This window comes from Accipiter gentilis, chromosome 11 (genome assembly GCF_929443795.1).
Source record: "Accipiter gentilis chromosome 11, bAccGen1.1, whole genome shotgun sequence".
NCBI lineage: Eukaryota > Metazoa > Chordata > Aves > Accipitriformes > Accipitridae > Astur > Astur gentilis.
In genome coordinates this window covers 27,844,680-27,862,415 of record NC_064890.1, presented here as the reverse complement: position 1 = coordinate 27,862,415, position 17,736 = coordinate 27,844,680, and the positions used below count along the sequence as shown (strand labels likewise).

The following is a 17,736-nucleotide window of genomic DNA, read 5'->3' as shown; positions in this document are numbered from 1 at the left end:
GAATGTATTCTGTCCTTGCATCTTACACAATTTAAGTATCTTTGTACCCCTAATGTGCTTTTTTTTCTCTCAAAAATAGCTCTTGGTACTTCAGCAAACCAAAATACTTTGACTATCTTACTAACTGTAAGGAAAAAGTACTGAATTTCTGCTAAAAATCTGAATCTCAAAAAAGCATTTAGAGATTAGATAATAATCTGAATAAGTGTCACTTTGCAAAAACTGGGCATAAAAAGGCGAGCCTCCCCCAAGAACTGCTGCGGAGTAATCCTAATTAAGATTTGCTATTGAAATCCTGGGGTTTCAGCAGAACATTGATTATTCTTAAAATGGTGCTGCTCACAGCTAGTGGCAGAGTTGATGATATTGCAGCTAAATATTTTCCATGTCAAACAACACCTCATGGGGAAAGATTGTTTATTAGTGAAGAAATTTAAATCTTAATGTTTGTGATCTGGGGGAAAAGAAAAAAAACAAACCAGAAATTATTGGGGTCTGCATTTACCTTCTGTTGTTGAAGCCCTGCAGTAATTATGTGTAAATATTAAGCTCAGAGTGTAGCATTTGTTTGTTTTTAAAGGGGAAAATGCTAAAGGTTTAATATAGTTTTCAGAATATATAACATGCTATTTCAGCAGGTTACCATTTGAAACAATATAACTGCAACTCTACTCTGTTGAGGGTAACCAAGGTGCAGAAATTAGGCTGTGGTGCTCGGCAGTTGTGCTCCATGGGCGTACTGACTTGTCCTGTCTGTTAGCAAGGATCATGCACAGCTAGGGTCACCCTTTACGGCTGCGTTGCAGGATGCTCGGAGAAGAGGGCTGGTGGTGCAGACACTCTTCTGGAGAAAGAGTTTCGAGTGTACTAGAGCTGCCACCTCTGATATAAAGTAAGCAAAAATTTACAATTAGTGATGGATGTCTTTTGGGAGAGCATGGGAGTGCAGACTCTCAGACAGAGTCCGGTCTGCTTTGACCCTTTGGGAATGTCTGAGATCTACGTAGTACCTCAGTCTTTTCTTGCAGTCAGTAGGAATTCATGGCTCTACAAACACCTTGAAAACTTAGGCTCCAAAGCATCGTAATCATGGCTTGATAATGTTCCCTGCCCCACCCCCCCAACTGTTAAAAGAAGGGATAAGTTAAAGCCAGAGGCACTTTTCTTGTGCTGTCTCCATGAAGATGTAGGTCCAGTTAGGAGCTGCAGGCAATATGCCTAACTATATTGCGCACAGGTATTAATGCCTTGTAAGAGAAGGAAGTGAAGCCGTGGTCGCCTTTGCGTTGCTCAGTAGATATTGCTGTTTTGTGCGCAGGACACCTATTGAAATGGTACCAGCCTGATCAGGGACATTTGCAGGAGAGCTGCTCTGCTTTGCAGGCCTCAGAGGGCCCAGCCCTGCTGCTCTGTCACTGTCCCAACGCCCCATGCTTCTTGACCTGAAGGGCCTGATAGAGCTGAGGAATCCCTGTGCCCTGGAGGAAGATCTGGGCAGTTGGCTTAGCAACACAGAGGCTCCTTCTGTCTTCAGTGACACGCAAAGCAGCCTTAAGGGAGAGTCAAATCCTATTGACAAGTTAACAGTCTGTGTTAATACTCTCTGGAAAGCCCAAGACATCTGTCCTATTGGTATAATTTGCCCGAGTGGGATGAGGCTGAACATGCTGGAGAAAGAAATAGCTGTTGTAAGAAATCTCTTATATATTGCTGAAGTGAATGACAAAGAAATGGTCATTAGAAATCTACCAAAAGGCAACTTAAAACAGTATGTTATGTATATGATATTTATATATCAGGCTCTTAAGGGTTGTTTTTTTTTTTTTTTGCTACAGGCTATCAATAATAGAGGTGGAACTTGTTTTGATTCTTTTCTTCTTTCCTACTGTACACCCTTGAAACTTGTCCCCTGCTGGGTTTCATGTGTGTGTACCCATAATAACATTCCTAGTTAGTGGCAAAACTCTTGACAGCGCTACAGGTTTCTCTGTGAAAGAGTTCATTAAATGCCAGCCAGTAATCCAGTGGCATTTGCTAACATAATGCTGTAAAGCCAATCTGTTTCCCTTCCTTCTTGCTCTCTTCCTTTCAAAATAAATTTCTCGTTCTCAGCAACCACAAGAAGAAAAAACTCTGAATTAATGCTGGCAAATCGTTTCTGTTAAGTAAAAAAATAGAAGAGCCATATTCATTGACAAACTGAACGGCATTACCTGGTGATAAAGAAACATTCATAACTACAGATTATATTGCCAGTTAAAATAAATTTATAGCCATTTTGCATTTCAAAACTTTGCAAAGGATCCAGAGCATAATGATAAACTGGATGCTGTTGGAATCTGGCAAAAAGTTGTTTTAAGGAAATATTTATGTATTCTAGATCTAGCATATTCCTTTTGAAGAAATATGTACTGTCTCCCACAGTTCTTGACAGCACAACCCAAGCAGCTGTTGAAAATCTGCTTTGAGACAAACAGCACGTGACAGGCCAACTCCTCCCACGATTACCACTCCAACCCGAAGCCACTTGGCACAGATCGCAAATTGGCCAGATCTAGTTAGGGTGGAACTTCCGAGCAAGGCCAGGGCAGCTGGGAGATGAACATCTCTGTGCAAGCCCTGCCAGCAGCCTGTGGTAGGAACCTGCCTGCAGGCGAGGAGGTCCCTGGGGGAAGGTGTCAGCACTGCTCCTTTAGCTGGCTGGAGGAGTTCATCCACCATAGTTGCAGCTACCCTGATGAGCAGAGAGATGAGGACAAGGACTAAGGATAAGTCTGTATCAAACTTGTTGACTTGGGAGAGGAGAGTGGTTTAGGGACCACATAATTTAGGTGGCATTGGTAAGTGCACCCGATTAAGCACCGATAGAACAAGAGACATTTCTAGGAGTACTGTAGATCTGCGAAGCATGCTGCTTTTCCCAAATGATAAAGTAGCCACTCTGCTTGCTTTCGAAATGCAGTCGTGTTTTGTTACTTCAGGGAGTGGCAAAATGCCAGGGTAGGTGCTAATCAAAAGTATAAACAAAATCAAATGTGTGGAGGGAAACAGTGCAATGAAAAATGTTTTCCCAAAACATACAAAGTCTGAAACTGTAAAGCATTTCTCTTTTGTCAAGACGAGTTGGGAATTGCTTATTGCAGTCTCAGAGCATTATTAAGGGGCTCAGCAAGGTTATTACTTAGCTACGGAGCTGGGAATTAAAGAGGTTGCTTAGGAAGTACTGTTACTTACTTGCATTAGCAGCAGTAGTGGTTTAGTGTCCCATAACTTGTATTCATTTTATTATTGCCAAAATATCTGCATATATAGAACTTAAGGTGAAGCCAGTACATGAGAGTTTCTGTTCCCAAAGGGCAAGGATTAGCTATTTCTCCACAAGATGTGCACAAAGCCAATAGTGACTGGTCCTTTCTGCCATCAGGACCTGGCAAAATAAAAATCAATACCTGATTTATCATTTGCGGTGGCCATGAAAAACTTTCACATAACAGTATTATTCTAAATAGAAAAGTTTTCTTCTAATCCATCTTATTACATCCCTGAAAACATTGGCCCCTGTTTCCAGTAGTAGTAAAGTTTATGGATGTTTTATCACTGATGGTCCAAACTGGACTCTCCTAGCTGCCTTGCTGTCACATACCACAAATAGTGTGTTATTTCTCAGCTACAGTGGTATTGAAGACTGAGCTAAAGCCCATGTTATTTGTCTGAAACCATAGTATGATTGCAGAAATGCAGGATAATCTTCTCATTTCTTAGAACGCATTCTCTTTGCAGTGGGTGTGATGTAACTGTTCACTTGGGAAATATCTTTGTGCTTTACTGAATTATGGGGATGAAAGACTGGTGTCTCATGATTCATAATTTCATTAAAGTAAATGTTAGAGTGTGCATGTGTGTGCACACAGTTGCACACAAATAGACTTTGACTGTTGTGCTAAGGTCTTTTTGCACTCATGTAGTGTCTAATGATGTTCGTTTACCTTTGTATCAACCTCTTTGCACCATCAGAGGCTGCAATTGAGAATGTGGGTTACTTTGTGTGTATGATACATGTTCTTACAGGCATACAGGTATGCATCTCCAATAAGCTATTGTATTTTCTAAGTGACTGTGGGAAACATTATTGCATTACTTTTGCAATTCTGTTAACTGTTTTCTATAAAGACAATTTAAAAGAAAAAATTCTGAAGTGATTGAGGTTTTGCAGATCATAACTTTTATCATAATCATGAATCATATGGGTTTTTTTTACCAAGTATGTTTACATATGGAAGCATGACAGCAATCAACCACAAACTATTTCTTTCACAGGCAGTTCATTTTTTTAAGGAAATATTTTTTAGTAATGGCAGTAAAGCAGAAACTTGGTTAGTTTCAAAATACACCATTAGTTCTTATGGTTGCTTGTTTATGTTTTGTTTTAGTCCTGTGCTTTCAAAAAGATTTTCAAAGAGAACCTGCTGCAAAAGTTTGTACAAGTTGGCACTTGGGGATTCATAGGCCTTTCAGGAGCTGAATTGTTTGATTAAAATTAGTAACAGCTTATAAAGATTTTCTCTACAGAGTAGCCATTCTAGAGTTTTTTCCTGCTTTGGTTTAATTCAGTGTGCCCTTTAAATTGGTATTAAATTTTTAAACATGACATTTGAAAAAAGAAATGCAAAATGTTTACATATGATGGATGCAATGAAGATCTTATGAGGAGTCCTGTGAAAGATCTCGTGTGTTGTTAAGTGCATACTGCAATGTAAGCTGCCAAAGGAACACTCAAACTATATTACGATTTTCTGTCTTATAGGAATGAAACTTATACATCCAATTTACTATAGTTCTGATTTATTATTCATTTATATGGACATGGCACATATTTGGAAATACAATACAAATGTCTCAATCCCCTGTTCATTTGTCTTCTACTGACTGAATAGGAAGTTTGGGGCATGATCCCACCCCAAAACTGATAAAATGCCACAGTTATTCTTTTAATGTTATGTTTGTCGATATAGTTCAGTAAATACAATGCAAAGCTGCACTATATAATGTCATTGTGTGTGTGTGTGTATGTGCGTGTGTGCACATAGACATGCTTGGGTGCTGTGCACAAAATATTCAGGGTGAGACAATGCAACTCCAGAATTAACCTCAGAAACTAGTGATTTTTTTAATTTTTTTTTTTCTGCTTAGATGGACAAAACCAATTTTAAAAAAGGGTTACAGACGACGGTTGGAGCTGTCAGATATTTATCAAATCCCTTCTGCAGACTCTGCTGATAATCTTTCTGAAAAACTAGAAAGGTATGAAAGATTCATGAAATGATTTTGTTTCAGGAATCACACTGCAATTTTCATTAAAAAGCTGTTGGATAAAATGTTTCAATAGCATTGGGTGCAGGCTGGTTGCACCCATTGACTGGCTCAAGCATGTCCTCATTCAGCACATAGTTGTCCTTTGAAGCTGACTGGGATCCCTGATGCAGATGTATCACCTTGATGCTCTAAATTACTATATTCAGGTTCCTATGACATCTGTCTGTTGACTAGCGAGGCTAGACTCAGAGTTTCAATGTTAGTTTCCTATTCTGCTGTTCTTTCTTCCCAAAATATCCTTTTAAATCCTTGTTTTATTTTTTTCTTCATCTAAATTACATTCTTAATTTCCTTTGATACCACTGTTGAAAGACTAGTTACTTCTGCAGAAATCATACCCTGACTTTCCTCATTTAGGCTTCCTCTCTTCTCTACCCTATTTCAGTTGGTCCTGGTTTGGAAACTGTGCTACACTTGGGACTAACTCTTAGAAGTACAAGTGCCTCAGTCTGGTCCCTCTCCCCCAGCCTCCGGTGTAGCTTTCCCTGGTGTGCCGGGGCAGCTCACGTCTGCACTGTTGTGCCAATCCAATTAAACTTAATTGCAGTGTGACATACGTACTCAAAACTGGTGGAAAGTATTGAGGACATCGGTATGCTTAATGCATTTTGATAGTTTATAAATGGAATATTCTGGTTATTTAATATTCTGTTGAAAAATGGCAAAAGAATTAACTGAGGAAATTCTAAGGAGTGCTTTAATCTGTGAATAAAATTTTCCCTGAACATATGCTTTCTGTATATAGCATTGCTTCTGATCAGCAATTTATTACGGAGTAGAAAATTATTGTCCCAGCAACACAGGTTAAAAATAATGCTGTGCAGTAGAGAAGTCACATTTTTGATACTTTGTTGGTGTTTTCTTTTTTGCAGTCTGGAAGAGCTCCAAAATGTTCATTTGCCTATTATTTGTGCTTTGGTCTTAAGTACAGCAGGTTTCTTTAAAACATACAATGTGACCTTTTCATGAATTAATTCCCTGCGGGGTGATGTATGGCTGAGTATTTAAAACTGCCAAATATGTGACTGAACTAGGTTTGAACTTTTATTGATCTGTCAAGTCAAGTCTTTGGGGTCTTTGCAAAGCTTTCTTTCATTAGTCACCTTAGCTAAATCTCCTTGGATATACTTGAGTGAATTGAAGTATGTCAGAGCCATAGACCCATGTATTTGCTCACACAACTTAATGGTCTTGGTTTTTGGTTCCTTTTCAGAGAGTGGGACAGAGAGCTGGCAACTTCAAAGAAAAAACCCAAACTTATCAATGCTCTTCGACGATGCTTTTTCTGGAAATTTATGTTCTATGGAATAATGTTATATTTAGGGGTAAGATTTGTTTTTCTCCTCATTAAACTTCTAGTGTTCCATAAATAGATCCAAGTCTTAGGGATTGCTAAATAAATACAGAATCCTGTGAATACCTATAGATTTTGCTATGTATATTGCTTATAAAGATGACAAATACAAAGAGTTACTCAGGGACCTTCATAAAAAAAAGTATTTTCTGATAATGTCTTAATATCTTTAAAACATACATATTAATAATTTCAAAATATAAGTAGTGCCAGGTGCTGGCATATGCTTTTCCAATTACAGGTAGAGCACCTGAATTTTTGTATCACTGCTGAACTAAAGTAATTATTTTCTCATGCTACGGTTTTTAAGATGTTTCTTCTACCCTTATTTTAAAATAAATGACAGTGCAATTTTGCATGATTTGGTCAATTTTGTCAAAGTGATCTCAGCCAGCTTCATCGTTAAATGCTTTATTCAGGTTTATATGCCGTAAGCAAATTGCCTTTGTTAGTGGTAAAAATTCTGCATAAATAACCATGTAAAATATGCTTGGATCTTGGTGCTGTTAGTGCTCCAAAGTGTATGATCAGGAACTTGATGTGAAAGTCTGAACTGATTATCCCCTTTCCAACATGTTAGGATTACCCTGACTTACCAAATGCCACCTGTTTGACAGTCCCATCACTGGGGTTAGGAGCTGTGAAAATAGTTTATTATTAATGGTGTCTCATTAGGTGTGTTGGATAGCCAGACTGTAAATCTGAAAATTACTGTTAACCAATATGCACATTAAATATCCATGTTATTTTCAAGTTTCTGCAATTTAGTAGTAAAAGTGAGATATTACACTCCATGCTCCTCTGTTCAAAATGCTGTGGTATGAGAAACTGCAGCTATAATAGCCCAAGTGGCCCAAAGTGGTCAGATAGTTAGTGTTTTCAGATGTGAAACAGATCTCTAAGCCAGATTTTGAAGGTTGATACGGAAAGGAACTAATTCCACTGGCATTAGTGTTGAATATGATCTAGTTTAGCTGTACTTTCAAGATCGTGGATTGGGCAGAAGAAGAGTGTAAGGGTAATTTATGGAAAATAGCCTACAAATGTCTCTGAAGCTCATGTTGCTTGCTATAAAACCAAACTTCTCTTTTCTTCTAGCTTTCTATCAAGTATCCCAAGGAACTATTCTAACAGAATAGCAGAGTTACAGAAATGCAAACCTTCATGCCCATTAGAATGACCCATCTCCCAGGCAGGAAGGGGAGAGTAGTGTGGAGAGTTGTCATTACACCCATGAGCTTGCTACTGACTCCTCTGTAGAAGGGAATTTTCAAGCTGGGTAGATCTTCTAGTAGGTAGATGAAGAAAGATCATCATCTGCTCTATGGCAGCCATGCTAAGTGAAGCCACACCAACACCTATACCCTCAAGTTTTAATAACTGTGTATAAAACACTTGAAATATAAATAAGAATATCCTGAAAACTAAAACACAAGTCCTTAACTACATGCAGACTTTTCAGCATTAAAAGGGATTTTTTTAAGGGTGAAAAGTTTTAATGCATCAGGCAGTGTTTCAGGTCCCATATCATTTTCCAGGTTAAGCATCAAATTTGGAGCCTGATTTCTGCTACTTTTATGCTGGAATGGTTCCACTCCAATAAACAGGAGTCCCTCCTGTTTATGTGGCAGTGTGAAAGACAGGCTGATCTTGCAGATTACAAAATAGTTAAATTTCTTTAGGGTTGTGGGATGAAAGTAGTGTAAAGTATTCCTAAGTGTAATAATTTAGACTGCTAACCTTGCAAATGTTGTGGTTTAGATCACTGTTGATTTGATTTGGATAATTAATAACGGATTACAATTTCACTTCAGATTGGATTTTCCCCTAAGAATTATGGAAAAACTGACTGCTGCTTTCCCTTGTAACACCATGTCAAGGGGAAATGAGTATCACTAATAGAATTAGAAAGTCACAAAGTAAAATGGCCTAAAGAAAAACAAAGAAATTCTCTAAAGAAAATGGAAATAGCTTCCCTTAAAATGCAGCATTCACATTCTTTTTAGTCTATGAAAAACGTAGGATATACCTCAGTCTGTCATGCTGCTTCATGGATTCAAAATTTAAAAAGCCCTATAGGCCTTAATCTTTTGCAGTCACATTTAGACTGTCCCCCAGATGTAGCTCCTAAAGAACAACTCTGAAATTTCTCAGCACCAAGGCTTGATTTTAAAAATAAAACCTAGAGTGAAAAAGTTCTTTACATTTTATCTTTTTGCTTCTTTCTCATGGATAGATATACTCACACATGTGTGTACACAAATTCTGATTAAAAATAGGGGAATCATGAAATTAGCTCCCAAGCCAACTTGGCTCTCTCCCGGTTTAAGTCTTTCCAACTTGCTGGACTCTTTGTCACTAGTGTGACAAGAATTAGGCTAGGCACTGGTCTTCATTTTATTGAAAGCTGTAAGACAAAAACCTTGCTGCTAAAGCTGCTGGTGTTCTTTTCAGGCCTTGCTCACGGAAATTAGTGGGAGCTTTGCCATCATTAATTCGAATGGGGACAGGATGTTGTGCCGTGTTGGCATAGGTGCAACCAAGTTGTGCGTTCTTTTGAACTTCACTTTCCTTTCAGCTCTTCTCTTGTCTAATCCCTGAGCCGTTTTCATAGCACCTTTCTTGGAGTGTGGTTTAAACTCTGCTGACATCCCTGCTGTTTGTGTAGTTGTTGTTGTAACTGGCATCACAGCTTTGCTCTCATTAGGTCTAGTAGTTTTTCCATCTGTCCCTTTCCCCTCGTGCACCGTAGGTAATGATGTTATTGCAGGGTGGACACTTGCGCTCTGGCCCCCTAGAGTACTATGACTCTCCCTCATAAATAGTGTTGCGTTAGGCAGGTTGAGTTACTGCACTTAATGTATCTGCACCCCTGCTGTTCGAAACAGCTTCCATGCTTCATCTCATCAGCAGACGTGTCTTGCAATTTAAAGAAAAGGTGGTGTGGTGGTAAAATGAAAATCTTGCTTTTTAGCATGATACCAGCTAAGAAATTGGGTACTTTGCTGTGAGGATCAGTTTGATTCCACTTAACATTTTTCTCTTATACTCATCCCCATGAAATGTGTATTTCCACTGAGGCACAGCAGCTGCTAACATTAACTTAGAAAGGGTTTTAGTATCATATCCCAAAGGACCCTAATGAGGATTTCCTGAAGTTCTCGCATATAGGTCACGGGTGTGAGTGAGGAGACAGGGAGGGATATGAAAGTTCTGAAGCACTTCTTGGGCATACGCCAAAACAGAGATGTGCATTATTGTCTTCAAATGCAGAGTGATTGAGCATATGGGGGATACACGTAATGTAAAAGTTCTCATTGCGTAAGAATAGCCATACCAGGTCAGATTAGCACAGTATCCTGTGTCGTACTCTCATTTCTCTTCAGATCTTTGCTCTTTTAATTAAGATTTCTGTGAGGCAGCCGTTTCTGAGCTTCTCAATGGCGTATGATGATGCAAAGGGAAGAGCAAGGGCAGAAGAAAAAACATGTCTCTTGAAAACTGGATTTTTCTGTTAGGTGCACAAATCCCATTCTTCCTTTTAGGCAGGTCATTCTAATCAGTTTATTTATCCATATTTATATCAATGGGTAATTTCGAGGTTACAACAGGAAAAATTAAAAACAGGTAGTTTCATTTGTATATAGACTAGATAATAATATCTTCAGTAAGCAAGGTGATAAATCTCCACTGTAAACCAGTGGATTTTTACACCCCATGAGATCGCTAATGATTTGGCTTATTGCCAGCCATTATTCTACCCTTAGTCTGTAAATCACCTTTTTTCCCAGTGAGCTAGGCATATATGCAATACCTTTATAGTCACAACAAACACAGCAGCAGTGTGGCATTTTCACTAGAATAAGAGTACATAACAAAAAAAATAATCTTGCTATTCTAAGCCTATATATAAAAGCTTATCTTGGAATCTCTGAGAGTATGAAAGCACCACATTGTCCTTGAGAGGTGACTGTTTTGTATTTTGTGAGTTTTGGGGAGTTTTGGTTTGCCACTTCAGGATGCCTATGGTCTAAGCACAGCTGCCTTGGGTCATGTGTGTTTTAATAAACACTCCTCCCTTTGCCTACTAATAACACTGAAGTCTTTGTCAAAGCTGGCTCCAGGTTGCTGGCTCTGTGTTGGGGCAGAGTGGTATTTAATTTGGGAAATGTAGTGTGTAGCACAGGTATGCTATTTGAGATGTAAAATTTAATCTCTTCTGTGGAAAAAGTGCATGATGAATATCAGCTCCACCAACAGTGACATTCAAAAGGGGTTACAGTGCAGGTTGTAGAATTACTTGGGATTGGTCTTGTATAAGAGACCAAGAGGAACCCAAAGGAGAAGGAAAAAAAATTAAAGGGGATTTTCCCAATCTATTTATCACTGCAAAACATTAATTACAGCTGAACTTCACTGGTTCACTTCCTCTGATTCTCTGCATGGTGGTCTGTGTGGCTTTCAGCTGGAAGGCAGTGCTAATAACTTTTTGCAGAATTTTAACACATCTGTACAAAACCAAGTTCAATAGTTTCTTGCTATTTTTGAAGTATCAGATGCTGAGACACAACAGAAAGAAGGATAAGGAGACATGCATAAAGGTTCTTAGCCCTAAGTATTTTTACACTGAATATAACAATGAAGCAAAGGAACACATACATACTTCATACCCTTCAGAAGCTCATGCAGAAGATGAAGCAAATTGTTAGACCACAGCACAGTGATGATTTTAGTAGTTCTTGGGGAAGGAAAGAGGGGGCAAGAGCCAGAGATGGAAAAGGATGCCATTATGGGAGTGAAAATATGAGAATGATGGGGGTATGAAGGGAAATGGAAGGCAAAGGTGAGATAATGCTAGGGGGTTTAATTATGACAGAAAAGGAGTCTGAGGACAAATCTAATAGCAGGCTGAGGTAAAGTCAGGGCTATAGCAGATCACTTAGATGCCTTGCAGTTCAGCAGTTTGATACTGCCTCTTTTTCCTTACCTACTCTGGTTCCCTACCATGTTGCTTATCCTGTGATGGGAAGTGCTAGGGCTGCCAATGCAGGAGGGACTTTTGTTAAACTTGCCTCCCCTACAATTTATGCCCTCGTATCCTCCTTTTGTTAGAACTTTAGGTACAATGTCTAGAACTGTTGAGTAGGATAATCCAAATTGTTTATACTTTTATTCTGTTGCTATTTCCACTTACTTTATGTTTTAGCTATATCCTCACTGTGTTGTTCTGGTGGTGTTCATTTCAGGAGCTCTGAGTCTTCCTGTGTCCTGTAAGCCCAGTAAAGTGCAGCGAGAACTGTTCCCTAGGGCCCAAAACAGAGATCCAGCCTGCTAAACTGGATTCAGTCATATGATGTGATTAACCCATTACAACTCTGAAAAGTAAATGTGGAAGCTAATCTCAGTTGTCACTTTTGTAGAAGATGGTCAAACAAAATTTACAAACTAGATTCACTTTACTGGAGTTGCAGGAGCATCACAGATTGAGACAGCACTGAGTTGTCTGTTCTCCTGTGCAATTACTGTAACCTTCTGTGGTTTGCATAGCAAACAGACCTGGCTTCCTCATTTAAGATATAAAGCTGTAAATCTCAGTTGGTGGGACTTGAAGTTAAAATGTTAACCGTTTTGAAAAAATGAACAAACTACTGACCAAAACTATTTTTCTTGTTTCCATCTGCAGGAAGTCACCAAATCTGTGCAACCCCTTCTGCTGGGTAGAATAATAGCTTCCTATGATCCAGACAACTCTGATGAAAGATCCATAGCCTACTACCTGGGCATTGGCTTGTGCCTTCTTTTCCTTGTGAGAACACTACTCATACACCCTGCTATATTTGGTCTTCATCATATAGGAATGCAAATGAGGATAGCTATGTTTAGTTTGATTTATAAGAAGGTAATTGTTTCATTTACACTCAAAGCCTAACCTCTGTCTGTAGCCTACGTAACTTTTAGACCAGTTTGTTGAAAGATTGATAGTTTTGTTAGTCAAGGTACACAAAGTACACAAAAGAATAATGTGGCTAACATCAGTTTCTGACAGCTCTCCCATTTCCTAAGTCCAAAGAATTAAATACTTGTCTACAGCTGGTTTGACTAAGTCAGCCTCTGTGTGAGTTCAGACTTGCTGGATATGTCGTGAGATGCCTTAATTGTTCTACCACTGTGCCTCTGTGATGCACGTGTATTGCAAAGGAAGAATAACATATGCTGGTGGCCAAAGAATATTTTCAAAAGAAGATTAGAGGTGAAGATTTAAACAATAAATATAACATAGAAGGGATTGAGTTTGAATGATAATGTGTGAGATCTCTATAGCATGAAGAATCAACAGATACTGATTCATCACGTGTTCACAAATCTAAAGATTTAAAAAGGTGTTTGGTTTTACCAATACGAAAAGCAGCTAATTTAAACAAACATGTTAGTTACTCTAGTATAAAGCTCACTGTGAAAACATCTTTCAAAAATATTTGTCAAGATAGACACAGTAGGAGATTTTTGAGGATGCAAGGCAGCACACAGCATGCATGCTTAATTAAAACTTGCATTTGCATATATATCTATATACATAAAATATTCAACAGAAAGCAAGGACTAAGTCGATAAATCAATATTTGTAAAGCAATTTAATGGCTATATTAAATTCAAGTGACATAAATAACAAGTTTAATGAGACTTTCTTTATAGCATAAGCAGATAAGTGAATTGTTATTTATACTACTGTACCATTGCTTATTATTTCTATCTGTATTTATTCTGTTTCATGGGCATGTTACATGGCCATTTTTCTATGGTTTTGTTTTCTTTTACAGATCTTAAAGCTGTCAAGCAGAGTTCTAGATAAAATAAGTACTGGACAATTGGTCAGTCTTCTTTCCAACAATCTGAACAAATTTGATGAGGTATGTCATCGGTTGTTTAATCCACTTGGTGATCCATCAAATACAAATGCAATAATTCAAGCTGTTCGTGACAAATATTAAGGAAGGAAAGAGCATAAATGACGAACTGCACTGAGTGCTCATTGTAGATATAAAATGAATTACTACCTTAAGAAAATGTGTTGGCACGTGGTCATGGAAATGCTCGTTCTGATACTTATGACATCCTTTATCTCCTATGCTGATTAATGGAGGACACGTAAAAAACAGGTATACTATAAAAACATGCTTGTTCTCTAGTCCAATGAGAACCTGCCAGAAACCTCTGGGTTATGCAGAGGTCAGAACTTGCTGGTTCAATCCTTCTATCCTCTTTTCCTGACCACTGTACCTTTTCACTAAGGTGATCCAGTCCGTTCCTGCCTTTGAACAAGCAATGATGTTCAGCATCCTGTTGCTACTATTACCCACTCTCCTAAAAGTGAATAAGTGTTGATGTAAGAAAGACCTCATTAGGAATCATTCCCAACATATCCATCTTAGACAATACTTTCAGAGTCTCCTGTAAAACTTCTCTTTCATTAAAGACACAGAGGTAAATCCCTGCTAATGGCTTTGGGGGCTGAAACATCTATGAACTTCTGTTCAGCATGTATGTTTAATTGGCCCATTAGTAGTACAAGGTTTGCTTCCTATGAAAGAAGCAAGACCAGAGAGACTGTAGACACATGGCTGGAACTGTGGGGTGTATTTATTTTAAGCACTATATTACTATATAGAGCAATGTCAGCTGGCATTGAACAAGCTGGGACAAGTGTCCTATCATTGCAGCAGTGTAGCTGCAGTAACACAGACCCCTGTGCAGCCTGATCACAGGATTCAGTCCAAAATCTCCCCAATGTGAAGGAACATGACTGAAGTAGGCAGTAATCTGGTTTGAATTAGTTGTGTTCACGCGACAGTCATCTCTTCACCAAAGTAATATTTGCCTCCTATATCAGATTAAATCACTGTCAGAATATTCTTCTGTGTATTTTTCTCATCTTGCAGTGGTTGAAAAAGTCAGAATTGATGGCAAATTCTGTTTACTTTTACAAAGCTGGGATTTTTCCTTGTGCTTATACATAGCGAAGAGACAATTGCAGACTGAACTGTGCCTTACAAAAATCAAAGTTTATGTGTGGAATGTGTATGTGTTGCTGCACTGTCATCATAATTAACATCCAGAATGTTATGTGCTTAGGATCACAAATCCTCCTTTATAAACTTGTTTTACCACTGGAAATATTTGTACCATTCTTCATTACGTTTTTCAAAGTGTCACTTTAATGACTTCTTGCTTTTCACGTGGTTTTCAGAGCATATCTGTAACTTGTATTATTATTATTTTCTGCTGTGGGCTTCCACAGGGTCTTGCTCTGGCTCATTTTGTATGGATTGCACCTTTACAAGTGGCACTGCTGATGGGACTGCTCTGGGATATGTTAGAAGCTTCTGCATTTTCTGGACTGGCTTTTCTAATAGTCCTGGCCTTTTTCCAAGCCTGGCTGGGACAAATGATGATGAAATACAGGTGATGAGATTGTTTTAAAATATTTCAATATATTTTCCTGAAGCAAGTTGGTTTAAGAAGTTTATACCACTTGATTAAGGGTCTGTAATTATGACATTGGCTGAGTTGGGAAAGTCACAGACAAGTCTTTACTTGTTTAGCAGCAGCTGTCTAAACTTAACAAAATGAAAGGCCTAACATGCAGTAAATCATGATAATGCTTTGTAGAATTAAAACTCCTTGTTAGTGACTTGATTTATTCTTTTTAGAGCTTGTTTTTTCTCCTTCGTAAAACAATTACTAGATTTCTACTAATTCCTTTCACATTCTTCATAATAATTCTGTTAAAATAAATATTTTAAGCATAGACATATAGGAAAACTGTTTTCATAAGATATAATGGGATACAAACTAACTATACAGGATGAAAAGGATGAAGATTGACCTACTGCCTTTTTACTTTGTAGGAATAAGAGGGCAGGAAAGATCAATGAAAGACTTGTCATCACCTCAGAAATAATTGAAAATATACAGTCAGTTAAAGCCTATTGTTGGGAAGATGCAATGGAAAAAATGATTGAAAGCATCCGTGAGTAAGTGTTCTCATTTGTTAGTCAAATTTTTTATGTGCTCAGAAAAAAAAAAAATCAGGTGGCTATGAACACTATCTGTGGTCTTGTTAGTTAAGAAGTAAGTAAAGCACACAAGCATTAATCCTCCATAAACTAACCATGCATTCCCACACTGCAGCTTAGGTTTTTTCCCAATTTGTCAAGTTCACTATGGAGGTGAGATTTTTTATTTTTTTTATTTGCTTCCTCATTTGTTCTAATGATATTTCAGTGGTGAGTTTGCGCAGGTAAAACAATTGTGGCATCTGTGTTTGTTTCTGGCCAACCCTATCCTCATCTTAGAATAAAAAGCCCTTTTGTGATGGTTACTTAAGGCTTTACAGACTTTCCTATTCTGTGGTGAAGGAAACAGTATGAGTCCTCTGCAGCTGTTTTCTGAGAAATGTAATAAAGCTGGTTTTAAATGTTACGTGCAATCTGTGAAAGGATTAAAGTAGCACAGCTTCATGTATTCATCCTCCACAATTGCATTAACATTTATTATCTGTAGATAGCCTTGCATAATGCTTATCTCTTCAATTAATAGTAAGATTAAACTGGAACTACCAGACCTGAAGCAGAAAGGAGGTAAAAGAGCTAACCTAGTTAGCTGAGAGCTATGAGAAGGAGGTCTTCGTTACTGACAGAGTCCTCGGGGAAGGGAGGAGAAGTGACATATTGATTGCCTGCACTAAAGCTGTCCCATGTGTTTGTTTAGTCCTTTACAGAGAATTAAAATTCTGTGCCAGGTGTGTGATTGGAAAAATAAAAGAAAATAAAAGAAATATGTGTCATATTATCATGTAAATAAAAGAGTTGAAATGATATTATTACACAAACACCATCTTGTTCAGCTGCTTTCTGAAAGACAATCCAGGGAAAGTGAAGTGTTCTTTACCTTTAGAGTAAGGAAGATCTTAAAATTTGTAATGATTTACTATAAATGATCAGAGAGAACTCAGTCTGAATCCAGGCTGGGAGTTCCAGCTCGAGGATGGAACCAGGTTAGGATTCCCCTGGTGTCACTAGTCATATGCATTGCTTTTAGGAAATTTGAGACCACATCTTGTGAGCAAATCCTGTAGAAATGAATTACATAAATTTTAGTCCACAAAACGGTCACAGAAACCTGGAAAAAGGACTGTCATTTTATGATCTCCATTTTCAGCAATAATTTATAGTGGTTTTTGTAATGCTGGAATTTAATTTTTATTATATTATGCATGGATTTTTAAGACAAGGATGCTAGCAATATTACAAGATCAAAATATCTCTCTTCTACTTCTCTGCACCAAAATACCATATTTTTTTGAGTGATCCAACAGGTCACTTGATGATGACATCACCAGAGCAGGTCAACCCAGGACTGTCAGAGTTTCAATAGAATTTTGCTTTCTGAGCCAGCTCTGCAGGGCTTCCCAGTCAGTTAGCTTGTTAAACTGTTAGGAAATGAGACCTTGTGCATGAAGCCATTCTTGTATTTTAGCAACAGTGCTTTATAACTCAGTCATTACCAAGCTGCTTCTGCATGTTGGCATTTTCTGAAGCAACCCGGTTTAATCAACTCTAATGAACTAGATACACCTGTGCCCTTGCTCTGCTAGACTTCGGTTGCCACGGCTTGCCATCCAGCAGGTGTAACGCTGCTGCAGGCAAACTCCCTTGGGGAACTGTGACACTTCTGAGGGACAAATATGGGCTGTCTTCTTGTGTGCCCTCTTAAGTCGGTAGTGATAATTGTTTGTAACAGGTGTCTGAATAAACATACCTGCACTCGTATGGGCTATGCAATGTATTCAGAGAAGTAAAACAACCACAAAACCAAACTGTTCCCCTGAACCATAGCATAGCACTGGAGAAGGTGAAGTCCACGGTTGGAAGTGCCTATACTTTGTCAGCAGAAGACACATCTTTATATAAAGCAAAGACTCTCAAGCTCATGTATTTGTACTGATTCCT

At 38.3% G+C, this 17,736-nt stretch overlaps 1 protein-coding gene across 1 annotated transcript in view; it reads left to right on the top strand.

The window, feature by feature from the left end:
• Window positions 1-1,430: 1,430 nt before the first annotated feature.
• Window positions 1,431-17,736, top strand: part of CFTR (CF transmembrane conductance regulator) — an 81,129-nt gene continuing 64,823 nt past the window's right edge. Inside the window, exons 1-7 of the mRNA XM_049813560.1 lie at window positions 1,431-1,768; window positions 5,191-5,301; window positions 6,587-6,698; window positions 12,411-12,626; window positions 13,546-13,635; window positions 15,024-15,187; window positions 15,634-15,759. Coding sequence (XP_049669517.1) covers window positions 1,431-1,768; window positions 5,191-5,301; window positions 6,587-6,698; window positions 12,411-12,626; window positions 13,546-13,635; window positions 15,024-15,187; window positions 15,634-15,759 — 1,157 coding nt within the window. The remainder of the gene's footprint in view (window positions 1,769-5,190; window positions 5,302-6,586; window positions 6,699-12,410; window positions 12,627-13,545; window positions 13,636-15,023; window positions 15,188-15,633; window positions 15,760-17,736) is intronic.